Raw genomic sequence first — 27,509 nt, 5'->3', positions numbered from 1 at the left:
AATGTTACCGATTGTGTATAGGTGTTTTTTTTTTCTTCAATTCACTTAGTTCTCGCACATTGATCCATTGTACCTATATATATATACATATATAAAGGTGTAGTCGAACGGTGCGACGTTAATGAGATAATCCGATTTCATTGCTATACACATTATGTAGTAAGTAATGAAAAAAGAAAAAAAATACACCGTCCGAAGAGAGGTTTTATTTTTGTAGTTTTTGGCAAACTTTTTTTTCTATTTGTTTTTTGTTCCGATTCGGCGTTTTTTTTTTTTGTTGTTGCGAGAAACGACATGATCAGTTTACAAAAAAAAAAAAAAAAAATGCGCTAACAAACACACATACCTACCCAACACTCATGCCGCCGTTTTTTTACGGTTTTTATTTTTTGTTCGTACACGTTTATTGATCAATCGCCGGGTTGGCAAGGAGTTGAACGCATACGGTTGTGTATACAGTTATATAAATTGTTTAACCCGCAAACACATACAACGTGTACACGTTTCCTGTAGGATTCGCAGTATCAGGTAATCGGTTTTTTTTTTTACCACGACTATTATCGATAGGCGGCGACGTTTTTTTTATCGTTCCCCCGGCCGATACTATCCCCGGCACAAGACGTGTCACTGCAAACCGACCCCGGGTATTATAATGTTAACAGAAGGTCCATCTGCGCCGAATTTCTAAGACGTTTATCTATTTGTTGGGCCGTTAACGGGCGGAAGCGGAAGAGCGGGATGGGATGTGGGACGAGAGAGAGAGAGAGAGAGAGCCAGCAGAGAAGAGATAATATCAGTTTTGGCAAACAGAAGTTTTGTACTTTTACAACGGCGCCGGACCGTTGCCGATTTGGCGTTTACCAGACAACAAATGGCAAAGGCACACATAATCGTCCAAAGGGAAAATTGCCAAAAACCGACAACGGCACCGAAACAACCGCCGTAGTTTCGTTGTGTTCCATGTACATATAGAAAATATATATATATACAGATATATGTGTGTGTGTGTAATACTTCACGTTAGCCGTTAAACTGTCGAAGTCCTTTTGAGAAAATAACCAATTTACAAAAATTTATAGCATATTATTATATTGCTAAATCTGCTCTGGCGTCGCTGTTCGGATGTGTCTCGGATGTATATATCCACACATACACATATATATATATATATATATATTGAGTTCTACAAACGCTAATTATTTGATTTTTATACAGCCTAGTCAGTCCTGTCCTCGGACGTTTGTTTTGATTATATTTTATCGTTATGGTACAGTGGAAATTGTTTGGTTCCGTAACTTGGTATATTGTATACTGATAGTCATTCAAGTACTCTGTTCTTATCGAGAAGTAAATATATAAAGACAAAACCCACAAAAGTCGTTTGTTAAAAAAAAAAGTATATATCTATATATAAAACGTTAGTTTCAAACTTTGATCTTCAGTTTCTTTTTCCCGATTTGTTGTAACCGATAAATATATATATTTTTAAAGGGACTCTTAAGAAACCATCCATCTTTATATGGTGCCACCATTTTTTTTTATGCTTGCCAAAACACTCACTTTACTTTAGTCTGAACGACAGCGGTGATTTGACACGATTTATACCGTCTAAACTGCAGCAAGACGGCGTTGGGGTAACAAAAGAAACCCTAATACAGAGTTTATATATATTTCTTAAATGCTTTTTTTTCTCCTATAGTATAGTATTATATTCAATTTATAATATAATACTTACATGTTATGTATATTCATAAATATACATAACATTTATATAAATTCCAAACGACTACAACAAACACTAATTTAATTTTGTTTTTCATTATTATATTATTCATACAATACATAAATATATAATATTATATATTACATTCGTGTTAAAGATCAAACATCAGCAAACGTTTTAACACAATAATAATATAATATTGACATTGTATGTATATATTATAATACTTATGTATTTATCATACAAGTTTTTTTTTAAACAATTTTATATTTATTTTTATAAGAACCGTTAATAATAATATAATTATATAGTATTACCGTGACGGCGTGAAAAACAATTATATATATATTATATGTAAAATAAAATAGGTAACGCGATTGTTATATATTAATGAGTGTGTGTAAATTATGTACACGTGTAAGTGTATGTGAAGTAGTGTACTTTTCGTTATATTATTATCGTAGTAATTATAATAATAATAATAATATAATATAATACATGTAAATATTTTGTTATCAGCAAATTATATGCGTGATGAGGAGAGACAGTATGCGGCGGACCGAATTATCACGTTGGTCACCTGTCGTCGAAACTGGGCTCGTTGAGCGGTTCGCAGTCCGAGTACTGCATGATTCGCAAGCTGCGGTTGCTACACGCGTCCGGGCCGCCGTTGTACCGGGCCCGGGGCGACGCGTTGCTGCCCAGCTGCGACCCGTCCGAACCCTTGCGCCGGCCGTAGTCGGCCACGGCCAGTCCGGCCACGACGGTGGCGCCGGACTCACCGGCCACGGCCCAACAGCAACACCGGCATATAATCCGCTTGAACGCGAACCGGAAGTCTTTGCTGAACAGCGCGTAGATCATCGGATTGATGGCGCTGTTGCAGTACCCCAGCCAGAACATGACGGAGAACAGTGTGGGCTGTATGCACGTGGGACAGAACGCCCGGACCAGGTACATGGTGAAAAACGGCAGCCAGCACATAATGAACCCGCCGACGATGATGCCGAGCGTCTTGGCCGCCTTCGTCTCCATCCGGAACCGCTTCGCCTGCGCCTTGATGTTCCGCTTGCCGCCGCCCATCATTTTCGACGTGAATTTCGGTTTGCTGGGCACACCGCCGTTGCCCGGACTGCCGCCGCCGCCGCCCGTAGAGTCGTCGTACGACGGTGAGGGGGACAGCTGCTCTTTGACTAGTGACGACCGGTGTAGCCGCTGTTCCGCGGTGCTCAGTAGCCGCGAGTGCGAGGACACCGTGTCGCCAGTACTGCACCGCCGGTGTTCCTTTCGGCTGCCGCCGGCCACCCGAAGTTGACTGGACGTTTCCCGGGTGCTGCCGGCCCCCACGGTCGTGTTGGCCCGCTTGTGGTGATACGTGTCGTCCACCGCGGAGTAGTGGACGGCGTACAACGGACTGGAACTGGTCGGCGACGTTGTGGACGAGAACGAACTCCGGGACTTTTGACTAAGCGTTTCGGGCGGAGAATTGCCGTTGGCGTCCACGGCGGCGTTGTTGATGGCAGCGGCGGCCGCCGCCGCGCTTATGCAGTCCGAGCTCGGGTAGCTGACGCTGATCTGGATCCGCTCGTGGTTGCTGCGCCGCGTCGACGGCCGTCGACTCCTGACCACTTCCGACGACGGCGACCCGCCGTTCAGGGGCGTCGTGACGGCGGTGACCACGGCGGTCGCGGTGGCCGACGGCGACTGCTTCAACGACGACCCCCGTCCACGGTGTATGCGCAGCGTCAGCCGCTCGTCGTCGAACCGGTTACCGAACGCCCGGCGGCTGCGCATGGTCCGGAATCCCCGGTTAATGGAGCGGGTGGTGTTGACGGCCGCCTTGTAGATACGCCAGTAGAAGAACAGCATGACGAACATGGGTATGTAGAATGAGCCCAGCGCCGAGTACACCACGTAGCCCTTGTTGTTGGGCAGTTCGCATATCCACGGGCACGACGGCAACGTGTCGAACTCGGGGCTGTGCGAAACGTTTTGGTACAACGAATTCCGCACCAACACGGTGGACGCTTCCGTTCGGATCTGGGTGTCCCGCCAGCCGACCAGCGGCGGCAGGCAGATGACGAAACTGAGCACCCAGACGATCACCACCAGCACCTTCGCCCGAAATTTGGTCATCAGACTCGGGTACTGCACCGGACGGGTGACGGCCAAGTACCTGTCCAGCGAAATGGCGCAAAGGTTGAGAATGCTGGCCGTGCACATCCATACGTCCACGGCCAACCAAACGGAACACAAGTAATCGCCGAACAGCCACACCTGCAACAACAGTATAGCAATTTTATTACTCGAAAATAATATTATGTCCAATTGAATAAATTATTTAATTAATTTATTTTTCAAATTTTATTAATGTCGTTTGATTACGATTAATATTAATAATATCGTAGTCAGTAATTATTACGTTAGGTTATAATATTATATATTTTCAATATCTAACCTTTCTTAAATAAATTAGTCATATTTCTTTTTAACAAAGTCCATACTCTAATTGGTGTATATTGTTAGATGAGAGAGCGAGAAGATTGAAAAATGAATACGAGTTGAGAAACATAAGACCAGAATCAGCTGTTTGAATGTTCTTTTTTGTATAAGCTAATAAATACATAATTTAATCGATTGCCCAGAAGTTCTTGGTATAATTGCTCGGAGGATACCGAAGTTCCCGGACTTGTCTGGTTTATATTTATATTTTTATGGAAACTTGTAATAAGAAATACCAATTAAACTATCCAGCAGTACGCGTATCTCGAGTCAATGCAATAAAATATACTAAATTGACACTATATTAAAATATAATTTGTACATGATTAATTTTATGCTAAAATGTATTAACAATTATGACGACAAAACTATTGTTTTAAGTCCAACAAGCTTATTGCTCTTAAATAGCAAGTTTAATCGAGCGATAAGTCCAAAAGACGTATCTATTCTTAGAATTACCGATCTCGACCGAGATGACGAGAGATCATGATCGAACGATAAGAACTACTCGTCGGGCAACAAAATATCCTTATCCACTCAAAGTCCTTGATGTCCCTCGATGGTAAAATTAAATTGCACCGTTGGCGATGTTAATGTTGTGTTTAATGGAAAACAAAACACCAAAAGTCGTGTTAAGCAAAAGGCAGTTAATTTGTTTGTTTTTTTTTTATTTTGGCCAACACGCGATGGGTTGCCTTAACGGCAGTGTCGGCTTTTCCCTTCGCAAGCGTGCGAGGGTTTTGTTTCATTTGTTTTTTTTCCATCTATAATAATATAATATTTTGGTTATTCGTTCTGGCAATCCGACTTCCGAGTACCCGGCCTCAAAGGTGCTCGGTGCTGACTTTCAAAGGCTTTGAAGGTTTAACTTCGGGTTGATGTATCGAAACGATACACCGAAAACTATACAACAAAAAAAAAGAGAACGCCGTCGGTCGGTCGATTGAGCAACAAAAAAAAAAAACTTACCGAAATAACAGGATACTTGGCGACTTGCATGTGTCGGATAAAAGTTTTAGTGGGGGTTTTTTTTTTTTTTTACAATCCGAAAGCGGCGCCAGCACCGGCTTTTTTTTATTCTTGTCGTTTGACAGGTTTTTTTTTGTGTTCACTTAAATTTAGACTCTGCCCCGTCGCTCGCCGAATAATAAAATAATGTTTCATTCGATCGAACGGACAATAATAGAATATTGTAGGTGCTTTTATTCCCGGCACGCGCTTTGCCCCCGTCGGAACCGCTAGAGACAATATAACGCATTAATACAGTTGGGAAAAATAAAAAAAACACCGCAGATAGGTCGAGGAGGTCTCGGCAGCAGTGTTGGCGGGAACAACGCGAGAGTGATAAAAATATATTACCGCCAAAAGGGTTTTGTGCTGTGGTCAACAGTACAGGGTGATCAGTATCTCATGTACGAGACGCCCATTGTACATTTTTCACTATATTTCTCAACGCTTAGACAATTTTTACCTTCATCAAGAACTATGGACTTTGCTATTTTTCCATGGCAGCATATTATATGTTCTCTTAATTACATAAATATTCAGACAAACATTTTTAAACAATGTTAGCGTTCCAATGTTTAACATTCGTCAATTTCTTCGGTTTCTTTGGTTTTCCAGTAGCCCAGTAGCCTATAAGATTCATATATTTATGTTCTCATTATCCGATAGGTGAGAACACCTATCTTAACCAGACACAGTGACGGAAATTGTTGTGCTACTGTTATAAAAACCGAACGAATGTACATTAATTAAACCTTTACAAACTCAAAGCGAACAAAATATGTATACTCGATGCGTTTTCTAAGTAAAGCAAAAAAAAAAACACAATAATAGGATCTTGGGCCCGAATTTTTATAAAAACACAACCCCTATTGTCTGGCACATGGAGACTACATAGTAGGTATCCGCGGTTCTCGTGGGTCGTCTAGCGGGATGCGCCGGATATTATGTACACAAAACGACCGTTTAATTTACCCGCTGGTATAGGTTATACTCTGTTCTGCGTATTTTTTATACACACCCTACCGGCACGAATAATAATAACAGTGGGTCGAATACAGAACAACAACTATTATAGTGCGAGAGCCGCATGCATAAAACGGGTGTGGAAACAATAGTTAATATCATTGACAAAACATGGTCGGTTAACACATTTTATTTCAATTATTGAGTCTAATCAAGTTATCACCGGAATAGACAGACAAACTATACTTATACTTAAGCCGATTAAACCGTCGTCAGAACGGATCGGAAACTACTTAAGTATTATCATTACAAACCATATGGTGTATTGCGGATTACGGATTTGGAAACGTCGATTCGACAAAACTAAAATAATAATAATAATACAACGCTTATGTGATCCGGACGGACCTTTGTAACGACACCGGTACACCGAACCGCCATTATTATTATTATTATAAGAGAAACGCCAACAGTTTAAATATTGTTATAAAGCGGTTCAATAATAATTGAATTTAATTATTTAGTGTTGAGCTAGGCGTTTATAAGTTTGTAGATGTATAATATAAATTGTACACGACTGTTAACCCAACCTAACTTTGCTGAGTGGTTGTTAAGGCTTTGTTGGAACATTAGGTCAGGCCAGGGTCTACTCGGCTTTATCAACTTAGGAATTACACATCGTATTGTGGGTTTTGAGTTGAACCATGAAGATGTATGTCTAAGAAGCCAAGCCAAAGCCAAGGTGACCTCGCAGAGTCTGACGGCGCAAATGCATTTATTGATCATCCATGCGCAGGAAAGTTGAACTATAAATTTAAATCAGATTATTATTTTATTTTTTCTCTATAGACGAATCGTTCAATGGGATGTAAATCGAATTTTTTTTCACTCCGGCTAGGTTGAAATTTTTATAAAATTTCAAACCATCTCTGGTACCAGAGCATGTATTTTATTGGGACGGAAATTGTATTGCTCGCCAAAGCAGATGCAAAATGGCTTTATCTACATATATAGCGACGTTGAATTACACAACGGGTCGGCGGTCGCTTATATTGTAAGGTAAACTCTGTGAAAATCAATGACGTCTGGTCGTCCGGATACAAAAAGTTTTTGTCGCCGTTAGAAAACTTTATGGAAAATCGCACATTTCATACCGAGTCCGTATGCGACGATACGGCTAAAAATCTTTTTCCAAACTTTTGATTGTACAAAAAAAAAAAACCCCAATTTTAGTTTATCCCAGCTAACTGGAAACGGTACGAGCAACCCTTAGCTTAGGATTTCCTGTTGGATCTTGTAGAATTTTTTTAAAATTAAATTAACAACGTGCAAACAAATCATAACAAATATAGAAAATCGCTTAATAATGAGGAGTTTTTTTTATTTTTCGCGGCCATACTGGAATAATTAGTCCCTCTGTTTACTTCACTAACGCATACAAGCTAGTACATGTTAGTCCATCTCTTTATGATAGAACTCTAAGATGCAAACCCAACACCGATTAGACTGATCATTTTAACGTATGTATGTATACCCTACGATGGTCGGACCGAGGTTGGCGGTGAAAATCAAATTATTAAAAGTGTGCAACGGCGTTAATACAATATGTCTCTGTATTGCAATAGGACACCGTGTATTCAATACCGAACAATTGACTATTATAATTGCGACGGCCGGAAAACACAATAGGAAAATAATAATGGTACAGCGTTTCCCGGCGTGGAAAAACAAACGCGAAAACCGAGCTGAGAAGACATCCCAAACGTCAGTGCAACGTACATGTACAGTTGTAATGTGTATATTATTAGTGTGTATAATACAATATGTACATATTACACTTGGGCCGAATCCGCCCCGTGAATCGAATGCGAACGGTATATTATAATGTGTGTATGTGTGTATTGTAGCTGTTGCAATCGGGAAATGTCATTGAGCGCAGTCTGGGTCATCAGGTCAACGTGCTGTGCCCCGGAGTGAATATTATATCGAACCGACTCGGGGGGGGGGGGGGGTTAGTATGTATATTTTGTAAAAAAAAAAAAAAACCTCTGGTCGGAGGTAAAAAATTAACAAGAAATAATAAACAATAGCGCGTACTAGACACGGTCGGCGTGGACAACGGGACGTTGACAAAATATAATAAATCTCTCGGATATTACATAAAAAATTTAAAAAACATTACTTTGCAATATAAACCGTACGATGAAATCCTAGTCGAATCCTTCTTTTCCACAAATCTCTCTGCGTGTTTTTATTCTTAGTAATAACATCCTATCACGCCTCCCCCCCCCCATTCTGTCAAAAGGGGTTGTAAAATTCGTATCCATAACTTGCATGCGACCAATACAGTGCCGAGGCAGCAGCGCGGTAACGTTGTATTCCATTCTAATAATTTTCCGAAATAATATTATTTTTTCTGCGCTATAACGGATTAGGACCGTCACGACCTATGTCGGGCCTTATAATTTGCCGTAGACGTTTAAGACTTAATAATTGAATTGCCCGGCTTATCATCCGAAACGATTAACGCGGCTCGCACAGCATAATAATTGGGGTACGGCGCAATTTGTACCTGGAACGGTCCGCGGTGACTGCACTTGCCACTGGCCGCACGCTCAATTAGTCGTTTAATTAAGTGCCGCCCGTTTTTTTTAAATTTTATTTCAAAGTGATATTATAATAATAAGGCCGAAAACAAACGGCCGCCTAAAATCACACGGATTTTATTGTACTAAAAATACTTTTGTGTTGTGTAGGTATAGTATAATAATTATTTTTAAATACTATTCACTTTATCAGATTTTCACACTCAATTAGTATGATATTGAACGAGCCCTTTCGGGCTTAATCGAGCGCGTAAACGCTTGTGTACACTAATTACAGTAAGAACTACACAAGATATAATACTATATTATAAACAATAGAGTGTAGTATTCGAGCCGACATCTGAAAAATATTATAAGACTGTTGAATGTCTAAATTAAATCTCTACCGGCGGAACACGGGGTTCATGGTAAGTATTAAAATTAATTTAATTTTAATAGTTCTCCGTTCAAATTGTGTAACGAGCCCACCACCTTAATGGCATCTCTAATTGCAATATGATTCTACGGGTTCGTGCCCGTAAACTTTAAAATATATTATTATACCTTAAGGTATGCATCGAATTGTTAAGTTTTTTATTTGTACAAACAAAAAAACGAGTAAAATTTTTTCTCTATATTAACAAAACAATCTGTACAATATTTACAAAAAGGGTTTTTTTTGTGTCGAGGATATTATGTGCATAGCTTGAATAATTAACATGCGAGGAAGCCACCCTCATTGGTAACACCTCGGAGGACTTTTTTTTTAAAAAACAATTTTTGAACGGTTTCTTTGTGAACTAATAAAATATTAGTTGTTCGAAAAACAATAGAAAAAGTATTCAGAAGAATCGAGAGCAAAACAGAGAAAAAAATAAAAAATTGTAACCTACATATTTATGGACCTATAAACATATTTTTCCATTTGACAAAAACGAGGCCCATATTTATACTTGAAACGTGAGGGATGGAGGCGAAAAAAAATTCCAAAGTATTGAAAAATCAGATGGATCATCCTGTACTTGCATATAAGTAAAATTAAAAAGTACTGGTAAATTAGTTTGTACGGTGGAATATCGCGCCTGAGGGACCTCGGCCGTCGTCGCCCCCGTGAATTATTGCTCGGCCGGCGATTATTGTTTTTCCGTTTTGAACCCGAACCCGGCAGAATGGCGTGCTTCACATAATTATCAGTATACTTTCCCCCGGTGTACACATAGCCTATAACCCTTGGGTCCGAAGGTCTTGTGTGAGGGAGAAACAGTCGCCGTGTGTTTAACGGAAATCGAAAACGTTTTGGGCGGAGAAACAAAAAAAAGGGGAGGAAAAAAAATATATAGAAAAATCTAAAAAAATAGGCGACACGATGACGTAAACAAAGTGGTCACGTCATATTATTACATTGGTTCGCCAATAAAATGAATGTACATATTTTTATAATATTTGTATACCTATATTTGTTTTTAATCCGAATACAGAGTGATTTTTTTTATCGTGAGCCACTCAATATCTCATAGGGATTAATTCTCCTCTTAATTAGTAATTTAATTTACTTTTTTATAAAATTTTATTTGAATTTTCCATACATTTTTATGTTCCTACCCTCCTCCCAAACTAGATATGTTTACATCAACTTCTCAAGTTGAGAATAATTCACCAAAAATAGTCGATAACCAGTTTTGGATAACTATTTTTGAAGTTAATGAAGTTCCAAGTTTAGGGCAGCAATGGAAATATTATGTTTATCTGCGCGCACTTTCCACTTTCCACTTTGTCCTAATTTTAAACTATTATAACTTTAAAAATAGTTGTTCAAAACTGTCGAAATTTTTAGTAAAATATTCTTAATTTAATTACTTTATAAAATGTATACGTTATCATTTAATTTTCAAAAGTTGATATAAAAACAATTAGTTTGAGATAGGGGGTTCAAAACATAAAAAATTGTGAGATATTGAGATCACATTGTTTGAAAACACTATGCAAAAAAAAAATTCAATAACTTATAAATTAAACCCTATGAGATATTGAGTTGCTCACGATAAAAAAAAAATCACCCTGTATACACACTGCGGGTCTGGTGACGTTTGACTGTCGCGCGCATTTGCATTGGAAATATGCTCTCTCCGCCTGTACACCTCCCCTTCTTTTTTTTGGGGGGGGGGGAAAGGTTTTTTTACCCAACTGGATTTCAAACTCGACCGTCACGAGACGGATCGGATTGCCGGTCAACCCTTTGGCTTTGTATTTGTCCCGCTGTCGCCCGTTTAACTGTCATCATTTAAATAAACATTATTTCCGCATATACCTACCGTCGCTAATGGCCGTGTCGACGCTCTCACTCCAATATTATGTACATGATGATTGACACGAACGACCGCCTAAAAAGTACTCGGTATAACTAACAGCTATTATTACAATGAAATATATTTGATTTGCGGAGACCGCTCAGTTTTGAATAATTATACTTATTGGTTATTATAATCAGTTGGGCCAAATCCTGTTAATTTGAAGTAAATTCGATGTTCCCAACGAAGTACACCACACAGTACTTACTTACTGGTTATAAAAAAAAAAAACTAAACATGGCCGAAATACTTAACGTCACGGTTTTTATTTAAGACGACGTTTTGCATTGGAAAGTTGAAATCTTTAGTGAACGCGATGCTATTCAATGCCGTGTCACGTTATAACGCGGACTATATTGTTGTTATTGTTGTAGAAATGAATGGAATAATTCGAATAGTCTGTATGAAACCACAAGTGTTTGCCACCAGTCACCACATACCTGGAGGATTTGAGATAACAAAATATATTACAGTCGTCTTCATCTGATTATAAGAGTAAAGTCTGTTTACTAAAGTAGTGATTTCCGATAAACGCATAAATCATACAAAACTCAGGTTTGCTGACCAACAAATAGCTTTTCAGAGTTAACGTTGAAAACGTGATTATATTTCTACTGTAATAATTTAATATCGAAGATTAGAATTGGTAGTAAATAATGCGTAACGCACACAAAAACGCAATAAGGGAGCCAAACAGTTGAGTAAATAAAAATTGCCATTTTTATATCATTATTACATTTAACAGGAACACGGCGACGTGTATAGGCAATATGACTACATCCGTGAAAACGGCTGATGAATTTGGATCAATGTGAGTTTTGATTCTGGCCTACTCGAGTGTATTGATATTTTCCCTGTTTTCGCGCTATTATTATCAACAACGTCATCGCCATTTTCTGTGTTTGTCAATATTGAACAGTTTAGCCGGGGAATAAGCGAAAAATGAGAATTTCCCTACACCTACTACCAGCACTTGTCCATTACTCAAGACGTCGGACACGATTTTATCTCTTCCCATAAGAGCCCGTGTAAAAACTATATATTATTTCCTCTTCTGTTATACTCATACCAACGACCAGGTAAGTGTATAATGATACGTATATAATCTAAACCGGAAAATACATTCGAGAAATTACAACAAAGCGTACATTATTATTATAATGATTTATACCGAGGCGTTTCTTATGTACATTATATTTTATTACCGACACATCCATCAACGTCAAGTGATCGGCACTCGATCATTCAAAGCTCGTACTTGATAATTATACATTTGTTAACAAAAAAAAAAAAAATAAATAAAAACTACTAAACAAACACAGACATGCAAACAATATACCGAAACCGCCTATGCCGTTAATGCGCGTTTATGGTAAAATCAAAATAATTATAATATATAATATATATTTGATTTCAATGGGATAACTTCAGGTACCGCCCTATAGTAATTATAAGTTTACCACGTGGTTTTTTTTTATAGACTATTCAATAGTGACTGACACAAAATATTATGTACAATATACATATAACATGCTGATGGGCACGACAGAAGCCGTTTTGACAAGTGTTTTTTGATATTTAATATGGCGGTTAGTAATTAATCAAAATTAGAAAATATTCCAAACCAATAATCGATTGACAACCATAAGGTTTGGACGTTTAGGTGTTGAGTAATAATTAACAAGTATCCACTGGTTGTTTTCGAACAAATCCACAGATGATATACTATTAGCAGTGGCACAGTGATTGTCATTATACCAAAACAAGGTCAAAACTTAACGATAACACAGGTTACAAATTTCCCTAAAGTGTGGTTTTACAGAATTTGGAGTTACTAACGGGATTGCCTTGCCGAATCCGTTCACTCGACAAGCAGCAAAACTGACTGTATTATCACATAATATTTGACAATTTCCTTTTATCTAATCTGTGATATTATTATACTCGAATCTGCGGTCACGCCGGTTCAGTTGTCTGTGATTATGTCGTCTAGCAATCCGTTTTGATTCTTGGACATTACAATGAAATATAATAATATGCAAACTATTTTGCATTCTATGTACCGTCCGTTTGGCCGAGTCTGGGGTTTTATTTCGCGTGAGTGTGTGTGGTCGGGATTGAACAGGGAGAGGACCCGGATAACATCTCGGGAGACCATTATGGTGGTAATGGCGGCGGTGTTGTGGAGAAAAGGATTGTCATACCAGTCGGGTGAACACTAAGCACACGTACCTATACTGACAGGTAAACCGAATGGTCTAAACAGATTTGGCACACGTCGCTTTCGCATTGGTTAGGTAGGTACGGCACGCGTGGTCTGCATAATGAATATTTTTCGGGCCGACTGGATCCGGCTATGGTTTGTTACGAATTGCGTTTCGGTATAAATATAATATAACGTTATAAAATATACTGTATGTACATTATTATACACGGTATGATTCACCGGCACCAGATAAAAGCCGGCAGCCGTCCCTGTAGTTTTAGTTTTCGTATAAAATATTATAACACCGACGACAATCGTGCGAAACGGTCATTTGCCGTTATTATTACAAAAATCTCCAAGTCGATGATAAAAAAAAAAAGAACTGAACTTGGAAACTTCTTATCTCCAAAACTTATAGGATAAACTTTCAATTGGAAACTAAGCAAAAAAACAAAAACAAATCTCATCGATTTTTCTATCTGCGCCTTACAAAATCGTATACAGCGGTTGTGCGTTATCCGTTAACCAGTTTTGAATAATATTTCCTTTAGCTTTAAAGATTTGGCCGAAGGAACGGCGGAGACTTTATGGATTTCATTTGTATTGCTATATGCACTCTATTCCGCATTAACCGTGGAAATTGGTTATTGATCCGTGGTTTTATTCGTATTACAGCATTTGAAAATGACTTTGAGAAAATATTCTATTATTGTTAGATTTGTATTATAATAATACGTTGTTATATTTTTATGTTATTTCAATACAATTTTGCAAGTACATTTTTTCGAAAGGATGAATTTCTGGCCAGACTGTGTTTAGAACTATTAAAACGCATTTTGAGAGTATTTTTATTTTCAAGAAAATGTTGTTGTATTATATTTTCTAATTTCTGTATTATTGCGTTATTGCAGCTGATAGTAAGTAGAAGATTTCAAATTTTGAGAGAAAAAAACTATCAAACGACCTTTACCAGTGTGTACTTCGAGGGAGGAGTTATTGAACAAAATTGTTTAAAAATAGAAAAATGAATGTTTTTGGGGACACATTGCAACACCAGCTTTTATTTATATATACACATATATATATAATCTATATATGTGTGTGTGCAATTAGATTTAATATTAAATCATTTATATATATTCACACTTAAAGTAATTTTACTGCGTTGAAGTTTTTTTGGTAATCGCGTGTTCCGCTTTTTTTATTCCATTAAGGGTAAAAGGATTGTTATTATATTCCTATTAATAAAATCCCTCGTATCTGATAATTATATATGCGTTCAAAATACAGGGGTTTTATTATATTATAAATTTATACTACTCGTATTAAGGGTCGATTTTGATTTTGTACGGTGTGTGTATAATAATATATACACAATATAATGTCCGGGAAGCATTGTTATATAGGTCACTTCGGTGGTCCGTAGTATATATAATATAATGTATTTAAATCAGTTGTTGATGAGTGTGGTGATAAACGTGAGCGACTGGATTCGATCAGAATAATAGAAATAAGTAGTGAAAGTACATGAAATATGTAACGAGCTACGCAAATTGCAGGAAAAATCAGAGAAAATCAATTTGTATACTTTGGGAATGTGTAAATAAAGGATGTGACAAATAATATTATAAAGTCAAGCTAAATTAGCATGGAGCGCTTTATAGGTAGATCAAAGAAGAAGTCGATAGATATTTTTAATAATATGTAGAGCGATTCGTTGACTATGACTCAAACGTGAATTGATACACAATTAAAACAAGATTGTGAGTTCATAAGAACGTTATAAAAATATTTTTTCTTAGAAAGAGTTAACAATGAAAAACCTGCGACGATGCTTAAATCGCAACACAATTTTGTCGTCCGTTACTTACCTGTTTTTTTTTTCACATAAAAAACATATTATATATGTATGTATTAGTATTATTAAAAAATGTATTATCAAAACGTACATATTCGTCGTCAGCATAAATATAGATTCGGTTAAATTAAAAAATAATAATATTTTTGTTTTTTTTTTCTAAGCTCAACGCCCTCGAGTGGTTTTTATATTATATTATACACGCGTACAACTTCCGGTATGATACATTAATATTATATTTTCGAAAACTTTCAGTCGTCGCCTCCGCCTTGCATGACAATTCAATTTAAAATTATGAGGCGCCATTCTGTTTTCTCCAGAACGACTTCCCGATGGCGGCACGGAGATTTATGGTGCGCTATACATTTTCGATTATAGATTTCCGCTTGTGTCGTTGTCGAATCGTCATAATAATAGTATATAGTATATACGGCGTGATGAATAGTTTTACTAAAAAAAAATAATAAAAAACCAAATTGTTTATAGAAAAACATTCCAATAATGTAGCAGATAATATTGTATTTTGTATGAATTTACACCGTCGAGGAACAATAATTGCACATACATTATAATAACTAATCCATAGACAGTGGTGGTGCTCGTCACACGGGCACGACTGCTCAAGACAATTACATAAGTTTGGCGTCGCAGAACCCGTTGGGTTGAGGGTTGGGGGGGGTACTGTTTTAAATTATCTTTTATCACAGACCAGACGTTATTTTAACGACTTAATATCGTTATTGTTTGAACAAGTCGATTCGTAAATATATTACACTTTTAATGTACGCCGTCGTACGTTTCCAAAGTGAAATGTTATAATTATGCACACTCAAGTCTTAAATACCGTACGCGCGATACGCTTATAATAATAATAATATGATTAATAATTATATGATAATTTTCTTACGGCGGTCTTTGGTTAATCCCTTTATCTCTGCGCGTTACTCCGCAGTCGTCTATTCGTTGTTATGGTAGAACGTCATTGTTCGTAATCAAATTAACCCGTATCTGATCGAATCTAGTAATTGAGTTTAAAAAAGTAAAAAGATCAACGATTAATCTCACCAATTGACAAGAGCCGAGACTTAGTGTCCGACAAAATGGCCTCATAGGGGAAATTAAAAAAATAACATTGGATCAATGGCGTCCTCTCATCGATTTTGAACTTTTAAGTTACCACTTAACATCATATGCTCGTGTAAGTATATTATATTGTATATTTTTATTTTGTAGGGCCTGAGGGAGGAGTGAGGATACCTTGAGTGCAGTATGCAACTATTCAAACTGTAGTGCAACTACAAATACTGGATTGTCACGGATGCGACCAAGCTCTTGTTGATGCGACAACATATTAACACAGAACTAACAGAACAGGAATTATATAACATTTTTTACACGGGCTGTTATGGGAAGAGATAAAATCACGTCTGACATCTTGAGAAATGGACAGTGCTGGTCGACGGTAGTAGGTGTAGGAAAATTCTCATTTTTCGTTCATTCTAAATGCTAAACCGTTGACTCGAAAAACGCGGAAAATGGTGACGACATTGTTGTCGGCGTAGGACATTTAATAAAAAAACTTTTTGGCCTCTTGCAAAACTTACTACCTATAGGAGATTGAAGCGTTTAACTTTTTGGTCGACCACTGGCATTGTGTAAATACTATAAAATAAAATCATAAACTTTAATCTATGTTATTAAAATTTAATTCATAATTATTATCACTGAATACGAATTGAACGTTTTGGCTTATTGTCACATTAGTTGTAGTGTTGGGTTTTTAATTATTAATCACTTTACCTTTAAAATCTTAACTCCAAAACCCTCGCGCAGTGTAATACTGATTTTGAAACCGCGTTAAGCAGCTTCCTGATTTAGTTCAATTTTTATTTAAATGAAATTGTTTTTTTTTTCTATTATAATAATGACAATACGGTTTTGTTGCCGATAACCAGCGCTTAAACAAACTTATCGATCCGCAATTGTATGGAATGAAATATAATATAGTATAGAAAACATACAAATAATTTTTTTTTTGGGGGGGGGGAATAGGAGGGGGGGGGTTGTTAATGGATTTTGTGTTCGATAGTTTATATATTTTCATTAAAGGTCGGAAAAGAGTGGCAGAAAACGAGTTTCATTTAACAATACAATGCGTCTATAATCGATTCAGTCGAGAAAATTGCTCGTCCACTATAACTGGCGCAGTGGAATAATATAAGAAATCAAACGAAGATTACCAGACATATCAACATCGGAGCAGCTATCCATTATCTTTACAACGGGTCTTAAGTGCACTTGCACAGGCACATCGGCGACGATAAAACATTAACATTGTTTATTCCGGCCAACAGCGATTTTTATGCGTCGTTAAAGTTTATTTCCCAACAACGGTCGTTCGGTTTTCTTTGCTCTAGACTTAACTCGGCATTTTAATAGCCGGCAATCGGTCGTCGCGTTTTGTCCACATAATATTATAAGATGTTATATTTGGCGCATAGACTATTTTATGTAGTGTTATTGCCATCTCTGATGATGGTTCAATAGCCGGAAAATAAACATTTTTCTTTTTTCAAATTCCAACCGAGTCTACATTTTATATTACTAGTTGTAAAATTGTATCTTAAACAGTCGGGGGATAAACGCTCGTGGCTTTATGTACAGACAAATGGTCGCTGTGAATATGTATTATTACTTTCTGTTTAAATATTATTATGGGCATTTTTTTTTTCGTGTAATCAATGTGAAATACTCAAATCCTTTTATTGTTTTTATTTTTGAGACACACATTTTATTATACTTGTGAATGTTTTCAGTAAAAACTTTACATCTGAATTGCTGTGTGTGTGATGCTTAGATTGGGACGATCATATTTCGGTTTCGATAGAGGAGGGCGACTGCGATGGGGTTGGAAGAAAGAAGTAAACAACAATCAACAACAGCCCGACATTAGGTACGGATTCCACTTGAGGTGATACCAGATGAGGTGAGGAAGGATTTGGAAACACCGGAAGTGACGGTGGCGGCCAGAATTGTAAAGCCGCAGAAGAAGATGCACCGCTTATGAAGAAAGTGATCTGTCTAAAATTTGTTCAGCTACTTAAACCCGAAGTAAAATAGCTGTAGTGGTATTGATAGGTATAACCCGCCTGAGTGTTTGAGTGTCTGACAAAACGATTTGATGAAACGAGTGCAAGGGGTTTTTTTTTTTGTATTTTGTTTTACGACGCGTCGCTATGCGTGACAAACGCAAAAAGAAATTATTTCACAAAGTGTACACTGTTTTTTTTTTTTTAGTGCCACACTATGGCGTCGGTATAGTGTATAAGCAAAAACCTGTGGGATGCACGGCGGAAATTAAAAGTTCCGGAGCTCGTAAATATCAGTGTCCAAAAATATTTTTCATAATTATTACTCTGTCGGTAGTGCGGTTCTCAACAGTACCGTAGCTGTTGGCTTTCATATATACGTATATATTGTTCGGCACTCAAAAAATATCATCATTTCGACAACAAACAACATTGGCCCCGTTTAGCAAGTACAACCATAGTCCGATACATATTATACATCGGTCGTATGCGACTTAATTTTTAAAGATTTTTTTAGTACCTACTCTTTGTTATTATACCGGTGACGGCCGTTTCGACCGAGCCAGGACTGTAGGTCTCGGGGGGAAGGGTCGAGGGCGGGGGGGGGGGTGGTTGAAGGGTTTTATTTTATTTTTATTTTTACCGGTATATAATAACGACAATATTGCGTCCTGCGTGGCATTTGGCGACCCGCGGCGTCGGTGACAAAAACAAACGTCTCCGGCCTGCTGCAGGTGAGACGCGCGGCCGACCGAGCGGCAAGAAGAAGTGGAAGAAGAAGGGTCTATGGTCTGTATGTAGTACCTATACGTGTGTACACGGTCGGCGGGTTTGACCTTATTCGCCCCGGGAGGACAGGTCGCCGGTCGGGGGTGTGGGCACGGCGTGTCTGTATTTATTTGTGCAGCGGCTATATTATACACCTACCGCCTGTATACCCGACCGACCCCACGCTGTGCCCGGCTCTGACGTCCGAGACGAGGGACCCTTTGCCCGCGTGTATCGTAAACGTGACCTATTCAATCCACGCGAGACTAACGACTTTATACACCGACAGTCGGCGCTTCTTCCAAAGCGCAAATGGGGGGGGGGGAGGGTCGGTCGAGCTTTGCCGAAAGCGATGGTTAAAAAAAAAAAAAAAAAACAAACACAAAAAACTTAATCGCGTTACACAGTTTGCCGCCGACCGGGGCGATAACGGCGACGAACAGCAATTAACGGTATTAAACAACAAGCGCGCGGACCACTCGGCTGGTGTGCGTCGTTATGGTTGTTGTCTGTGTTTTTAGAGCAGCGTCTCGAACCCCGCCGAAGAAAACCGTGGTCGAAAGGGAAAAAAACCCAAGAAAGTGACACGCGAAATAAATGGAAACCGGCTGATAAGACGGCCGAGACGGTGAGATAAAAAAAAAAAAAACATAGTGATTGATAGGGTCTCGCCGAAAAGATAACAATATTATGAAAACGGTAATTAATAACGAAGCTAATATTCGAGAAGGCCGTGCAGGCCGCCCCGCACCGTGTTTGATTACGGTATATATAATTTAGTAGGTAACCGCAACGACAAAAATAATTAAGAAAATAAATCTTCCCTTTGTCGGCACATTTTACAACTGCAGTTTCGAAAACGGCCTTTGCTTTAGTCGTCAACGACCGGGGACGGTACAAGATAAACTTACTGAAGTCCATATACTTTTCGGGTCAGTGCAGTTGTGACTTGAAGTAAATACATTTTAGGTATGATCGGGAGTTTTTCATTAACCCTTCACTGCATGATTTTTTTTTTTTAATATGTGCTTTGAATGTATCTATTTAATACAGCTTAAAAAAAAACGAAAAACACATTTTTTGAGTTTAAGTAAAATACCTCCTAGCTCAGCATCGAAGTAGGTAAACAATAATTATAAATACATTTTAAATTTAATTCCAAGTAATTAATAATTTAAATACAATGTTTAGGATTATTGGAATTCAATCAATCCAGTAACTCTCATAATGTTGAATAACTGGATTAAAAAATATTGATACTATTATTTTGTGAGAACTGTTTCTTGTTGCTATTGACAGATATCCCACATATTACATCATATTGAACAACACCATAGAGGTTCTTCTACTTCTCGTATGTTGTTTTTACTAATAATAGGGGTTAATCGGGCTGTCCAGAGTAAGTCGAGCCACAAACCTCTCGCTCTCGCTCTTTGCTTCGTTAATGAATGTATAATAATATATTACTATCTAACGGACTGTGTTTACTCTAAAGCTCGCGGTCCTGTGTAGGTGTATTGACAGTGGCTGCTGCACAAGGCCAGTTCTTCCGAATGCATTGAGAAGAATTTTTTAATTACCGAAATGGACGGGGTAGCATAGTGGTTTTTTGAGTCGACCCGACCGCGGCGTTCTGTACAATATGTATAATGTAATTTATAAACGTTGTGTGCGGGCAAAGGCGGCGGTGGAAATCGCAGTATAATATACCACCAGCGGGAGTCGTTGGGGTTTTCTGGCGTTCAAGTCTGCCGCTAATGTATTTTTAATTAATTGGGACGAAGAAAATTAAATAATAAGAAGACAAATCTCTGGCACCGCCACAGCGGTTGTATATATAGTTTAAAAGGCTGACAAAATCTCTGGCTGGGTTCACAGCTAGCGCACCGCATTTGCTTATTGTATATTTTTTTTATGTGCAACTCGGTTATGAATCGGATAATGAAATTATTCTCATTCCTCCACAACGCCGCGCCGCCTCGATAGACCAACATTAACAATCACAAGCGGGCCCGCAGACATTTTTCTCGGTGGAGGCCAACTTTCCGCAAAAAGAAATATAAATAATATATCTTCCTAGTAAGTAAACCATCTCACTATTGTTAAATACGATCAACAGCAAAAAAATGTCTTAAAAAATAATATCTCATTCATATTAATACTCTTCTCGTCTCAAAACATCAATTATTTATCAGAATTGTTCATCAGAATATTTTTTGAATTTTCGAAATAAATGCTGTTTTGAGAATGTGTTCAAGTTGTCGAAGAAAAAAAATGGTATTTTTGTATCGTATAGTTTCTCTAGTTACTGCTACTACAAATGAACGGTTATATAGCATTCTAAAATTAGGTTACATATCCATCACCTTGTCACTCTTATTAGTCGATTTTCCCTTGCTTTCAGACATATGTATAATATTAGATATAGGCGCCTTATCGGCGTGATTAGGGACACGAGTATGAAATATTCAAAAACCAACTTTATTTATTGTTTATGTTTCATTTTTAAGTTACAGTACTCTTTGGTCACACTGAGTACATATCAATTTTTCAGAGAAACTGTATGCATGTACAGGGCCTTAGAAGACAAGGGCTTCAGACAGATTCAGACGATCAAGGATCAAGATCTGGCATAAACAAGTCACTTAATTGTGGTATTGTATTTTTGTTAGGAATTCGATATGTTTGTCAGCTGCAAGTCTGCGACCGTCGATAAAGTATTATTCCGTGAAACAAATGCTGTGAATAAATATTGCATATTTTGCGTACCGTTGAAAGTTTACACTTATGGTTATCACCGGTCGCATATATTATATTACATAATAGCCGTGTGCGTTGAATATACACACTCACGAATGCCGATTAAATGTAATTGATGGCGACGGCGGCGCGCGGTGGTGGGCAACTTAACGTTGCGGTAGTTTTAAACTTTAAATTAATATATATTATATAGCTGCGGGACCACGCCGCTTGTGTGTAATCTAACCAGAACTTTCTTAATGCGCATTAGGTCAAGTATAGCTGTTGTGGGCGAACGCCATTATTGCCATATTGAAGATATGGCCCCGGTAACGAGACAGAAACGTTGAGGGGGAAAAAAATACAATATTACCAGCGCATAATACATTGGTAACCTAATCGTACTAGGAAAACAACAGCATGTTTCGGGAGGAATTTTTCGCTCACTCTATTTATTACTAACCGTTGTACATTAAAAAATTAATACAGTGACGGATAAATCAAGGGGACGAGAGGGGTGTGCGATACATCAGCGTTCTCGGTATTGTACAAAGTTTGGAATTCCGTTCACACGTACATAAGCCCGGAGGTGTCAAGATCCGTCACCGAATAAGTCATACGTCATGGACACTTATATAATGAAAACAAAAGAACCACCGTCTATATTACAAAACTGTGGGATATATAAAAATAATCAATCAAACGCTAATAGAGAGAGAGAGAGAGAGAGAGAGCTTGCACAGCAACGGATCAGCAACCTGACCCAACCCCCCGATTAGCTGTACCAAAAAAAAAAAAAAAATTATAAAAGTAAAACGTTCAAAAGATAATAAATATGTACTTAACATATTTATTTTCTTACTTAACTGATACTGATACTCTTACTTAACCTGATATTATAAGGAAATGTTCAAACGAAAAACATAGCTCATTAGACAAAGATTTCGGCGAAATTAATGAGTGAAATTTATGTTAAAAATCGTTGACAATAATGTGCTAAAATTGTATTTTCTTTTTTTAGTATTAGGGTAGATACGATTGGGGTTAATCGTCTGTCTGTGAAAATTTGTTGCCGTAGTTACCCATTTATCGTAAATAACAACATTATGAAAATATTTTTCTAATACCGGTTGATTGTTGGTACACTCACAGTGTAATTTTACCCTATTTTTAGTTTTTCCTCAATAAAAAAAAAGTTTGACTACAGATTTTGACAAATTTTCTGACCTAAAACCTCAAACAACACCTTCTCGGCTACGCATCGAAGTTAAAATTGTACATTATTGTTATCACAAAAAAAAAAAGAATCGTACAATATTATTATGAGTCACAAATCTTAAGAAAACGCTTAGCAAAAATGAATTGTTTAATAAACTGGGCGAGTCCAACGTAGAAAAGTTTAATCAAATTTCCATTTTTAAAACTTATTAATATAACCTAGGCCAAGCTTTATATTATATGTATATAAATCACAATAATCGATACATCCGTGGGGATTTATGCCGCTGAAAATAATAACATTATATAAGCGTTTTTTCCCCATTGCGGTAGTTTATAATAATTCCCAGATTAAAGGCGGCGACCGTTGTCTCAACTTTGGGTTTAAACTGGATTTAGTCGGACATTATAATAAAAGTAATATCTTAGGGATTTTTTTCACCCACGCCGACATCGTTTAATAATAATTTGCAAAGTTACAACCCAACCTCAGTCCGAGGTAAACAAAAAAAAAAAAACCAACACGGTTCCGTTAAAAAACAAGCTAATGTCATTGGCTTATAATGTCACCGGACCTAACGCGACGAGACTTAAATAAATTACAATTACAATAGTAGTAAATTTATCAAATTAGTACATGAAAATTGATGATATAAAAAAAAATGCAAGATCTGTGATAATAAAAAGCATGTTTTGACTATAATTAAGTACACTAAACCTACAATTAGGTACATTGGGTAACCTAAGCCAAACCAAAACCAAACTTTTAATTCTCACACTACTTACTACATAATTATTGTGTATTGGCCGTTGTTTAAGATAAAAACCGTCGACTACAATAATTATTGCCTTTTTTTGTTCGACATTAACAAATTTATTATGTGCCCTTCGACATAAACTACAGATTACCACAACAATATTATACGGCACTCGGTGAAGCTGCTTCCGTGTAAACAACTAAATATTCTAGTCTGAAATGCCGTAAGTACAATAATAATTTATAGAACTTCCGGTCTGTTCGATATTTGTGTTTTGCCAACCAGACGGGATTAGGCGGCGTTTTGGTTTTCGGTAGGATTACGGCTGCGGCCACCGAGTGACCTAACAGCTGAGCCGATCATATAGAAGTTTACAGGACCCTCGGAAGGCTAAAGGGGCTATTTATTTGTTTCTCTAGACATAGTGGTCGAGGGCATGAGCCTGTCTGATTTGGAAAATAAGACGACAAGAGTACAACCAAAGGGGGGGGGGGCAGGTCCTTGCGATATGTAGTAACTTGTGAGTGCTCTTTTTGCATTTGCTACCGTCCCAAAACTTACAACATGACGACTGTGATCGTCTAACGAGTTTATTTCCCTGTCTCGGATTAGGTAAACACTATTGGGTTAACATATATATATATATTAATGCATTATGGAAGTATACGTGTATTAATGGCGGTCGAGTGAATTCGTTCAGTTATTTTTGTTTGTTCACAGCGCTTGATCGAGAGTGCTTGGCGTTTAAGACCATTCCCGGTATTGCAATCCGAGTAAAGTCTTCGAGAAAAACGGGGAAAATCAAACAGCCAAGTACAAAAACATAGAACGTTTGTCTAGAGATGGAATGAGGGTATAACGCACTAGTAATAACGTTTTGAAACACTGTTATTAAGCATCTAAATCGCGGTTGAGAACGTAATACACATTTTACCGAAACCAAAACATTGCTGTTGTTATAATTTCTGCAATTCTAAATAAAGTGAACCGATGTACTTGCCAGATTGAACATAATAACAATAATATAATATGTACCGGATAAACGCTTTATGGTCGTACAATTGGAAAGATTAAAGCGAAACACACTAGCGGGACGATTCGACGATAACGATCCGAGTTTTTAATTGTGTTATTTAATTCCGGACGTAAATGTTTCCCATCTCGCCAATGGTCGGTTACAAGATAAAAACAATTGAAAACTATATTATCCCATCGTACAAAGCGATAAAAAAAAGCTATTAATATTTTTATCGTTTGAAATGATTTTATTGCCATCGGTTTACAATGTAATACATAAACTATTCCACTAAAATGGTTTTTTTCTAAAAAAAATATCATCATACCGGGACTACTTATTGCGTTTTCAGATATTAAACCGTACAAACAATTCCCGTATAACCAAGACAGAGAAATGTTCGGTTACAGAATGTGCAATGGCATAACTACACATATCGATAGAAGCATTAATGTGCCTACCCTAAAGACAATAATGTATTTTCGATGTTAGGGTGGATACGATTAGGGATGATCGTCTGTTTGTAGTATAATTTATCGCCGTAATTACCTATTTATACCGTAATTGACAACATAATGAAAATATTTTCAAATACCAGCAAGTTCAATTATTTTACACAGAACACACAATAGTATTCGCGTTAAGTTGAATAGGTAAATGATTCGGATCGTGAGCACTGGCAATGATAGCGCAGTGATTCATTAAGTGGCTATTATTTCGAGAGCAGCCCAATAACAGGGTATGGCTATGCGAAAATATTATTATGTAAATGAATAGGTACACGTGTAGGTGTAGGTATATATATAATAATATGTTCAACAATAGGATATTATAGAAAATCCTTTATTCTGAGTACGGTGTAGGTACGCTTGCACGGTAATGAATACCTAATTGCGTTGAAAACGAGCGATTCCGGTTCGACGATAATTTTGCAAACAAATTTAACCCATACAATCATAATGTGTATTGGAAATTTTAAATTCGGTAGAAAAATTTAAAAAAAAAACCCACTTAAATAGTATTTTTGAAAAAAGGTACTAATAAAAATATCGAATACACGCTCCAAAGCCAGTAGAATCGCCAATTATTTTCTTTTTTAATTCCCTTAATAATAATAATAAAAAAAAGGTAGAAAGCGGTATAACGTACGCCCTTTTTTTGCAACCAAAAAATAACCCACACAGAAATGCGGTGACATTAAGATGACATTTAATTAACCATTAATACGATTGTTTAACAATTGTTACAATATTTGAATGCAGTAAAAATATTTAAATACCACGTTATATTAACAGAAAATAAAATATAAATAACACGGTCGCTCCGACGGTATTACCCGAATGTTATAAATTCAATAATTGTGTTTAAATTATTTTCGTTACAAAATATATTGTACACAGAGTAATATTTTTCACATGTTCGAGAATTTTTTGTATGCTGAAAACGTTGTCAACCGATATTGGTTGAGTAGATTCATGATATACAGAGTGATCCGTCTGATTTAAAACACTCATTTCGTGTGTTGTATTATTATTGAATAATAACCGACCGCTTACCTTGAACACCTCCCACGTGGCGCTAAAAGGTAGTACGGCCACGCCAACCATGAGATCAGACACTGCCAGCGAGACGATAAACGTGTTGGTGGGCGACCGCAGCTTGGAACTGTTGAACACGGCGGCCACGACCAGCGTGTTGCCGATGAACACGATCAGCGCTATGAACGACAAGCCGGCAAGGGCTCCCAACACGTGCAGGTCTCTCCACACCAGCGTGTCTCGCAACGTTTGGCACTCGGTCTCGTTCATTGGGTCCGGCGCTGGGCCGCCGGCAGTCCGAACAGGCTCGGTGGGTTCTCGGGGGGCCGTGCACGTCCACAAAGATATTACAAGATAGCTCTGTCGTTTGTCTTAAGCTTTTAAACCAACACTTTTTTATCGGTCTCTGGCGACTGTTGCGAGTATGTTGTAAGACGGTCGTCGGTGGTGGTCGACGGCTGTGGCCGCGCGGTGGTGTCGGGTTATTGGCGCGACAACGGCCACGAAGCGGCCGTCGCGGCCACCACCGGCTGGGCCAGCGCCACCACCGGCACGGGCCACGGCCTTTTCACGGCACTACCGCTGCCGCCGCCTCCGCCGCACCAGCCGCCTCCTAGGCCACCGCCGCCGCGGTTATGCATTCAACGGCCGCCACCGCCGTCCATGGGTCCGGTACGTCGTCCACGGTGTACCGCGTGTACGCACTTAGTGGCCGCCAGACACCTGAGACAAAAAACAAATAATACTTAACTTTAATATTTTGCAATTATTCATATGTTACCAGATGCTTATGTTATTTTAATTTTAAGCCACTCAACTAAATCTCAACCCAGAAATTGAGGTTATGGCGATACAGTAAAAGGTTTTAAAAAAAGTAAACTGCCACATTTGGTTTTTGTGGTGATTCGCTGTTTCAGACTAAATATTTTATGAGCCATAATGAGAAGTGTAGCGGTTTTGTTTTTATTGCTAAAATAATTTTGATGTGTCAGTTAATAATTTTTTCACGGGTGTCATCCGGCGAAGAATTATTATGTTAAAACGCCTCAAATCGAAATGAGGCAGTTTTGATTTCTTATGCTTAACTATAAAAAAAAACATTCAACTACACAGAACCTAAAAATATGACAGTATTTTTTTTTTTTACCGCAAAAAATAAGAAACTCAGAACCGACACAAATGTATTCTTTG

General features: G+C 37.8%; 1 protein-coding gene across 1 annotated transcript; it reads right to left on the bottom strand.

Annotated features, from left to right (window-relative positions):
• Window positions 1–1,990: 1,990 nt before the first annotated feature.
• LOC126842811 (probable G-protein coupled receptor No9) lies at window positions 1,991–26,833 on the bottom strand. The gene is made up of 2 exons (XM_050579980.1): window positions 26,337–26,833; window positions 1,991–4,000 (listed from the first exon to the last, which is right to left on the bottom strand). Exons 1-2 carry the CDS (start codon window positions 26,586–26,588, stop codon window positions 2,300–2,302), a joined length of 1,953 nt encoding a protein of 650 aa, XP_050435937.1. The 5' UTR covers window positions 26,589–26,833; the 3' UTR covers window positions 1,991–2,299.
• Between the last annotated feature and the right edge of the window lie 676 nt (window positions 26,834–27,509).

The sequence above is a fragment of the Adelges cooleyi genome, unplaced genomic scaffold, assembly GCF_023614345.1.
Source record: "Adelges cooleyi isolate 19-005CV unplaced genomic scaffold, UGA_ACOO_1.1 ACOO_flye_CR_arks_rails_tigmint_CR_PRNA_574, whole genome shotgun sequence".
Lineage (NCBI taxonomy): Eukaryota > Metazoa > Arthropoda > Insecta > Hemiptera > Adelgidae > Adelges > Adelges cooleyi.
This window is presented reverse-complemented; position numbering and strand designations above follow the sequence as displayed.

Excerpts from the sequence above, each read along its gene's own strand:
- LOC126842811 (XM_050579980.1), bottom strand. The coding sequence starts at position 26,588 with ATGAACGAGACCGAGTGCCAAACGTTGCGAGACACGCTGGTGTGGAGA. Across the intron at positions 4,001-26,336 it reads CCACGTGGGAGGTGTTCAAG|GTGTGGCTGTTCGGCGATTA; the intron begins GTAAGCGGTCGG and ends CTGTTGTTGCAG.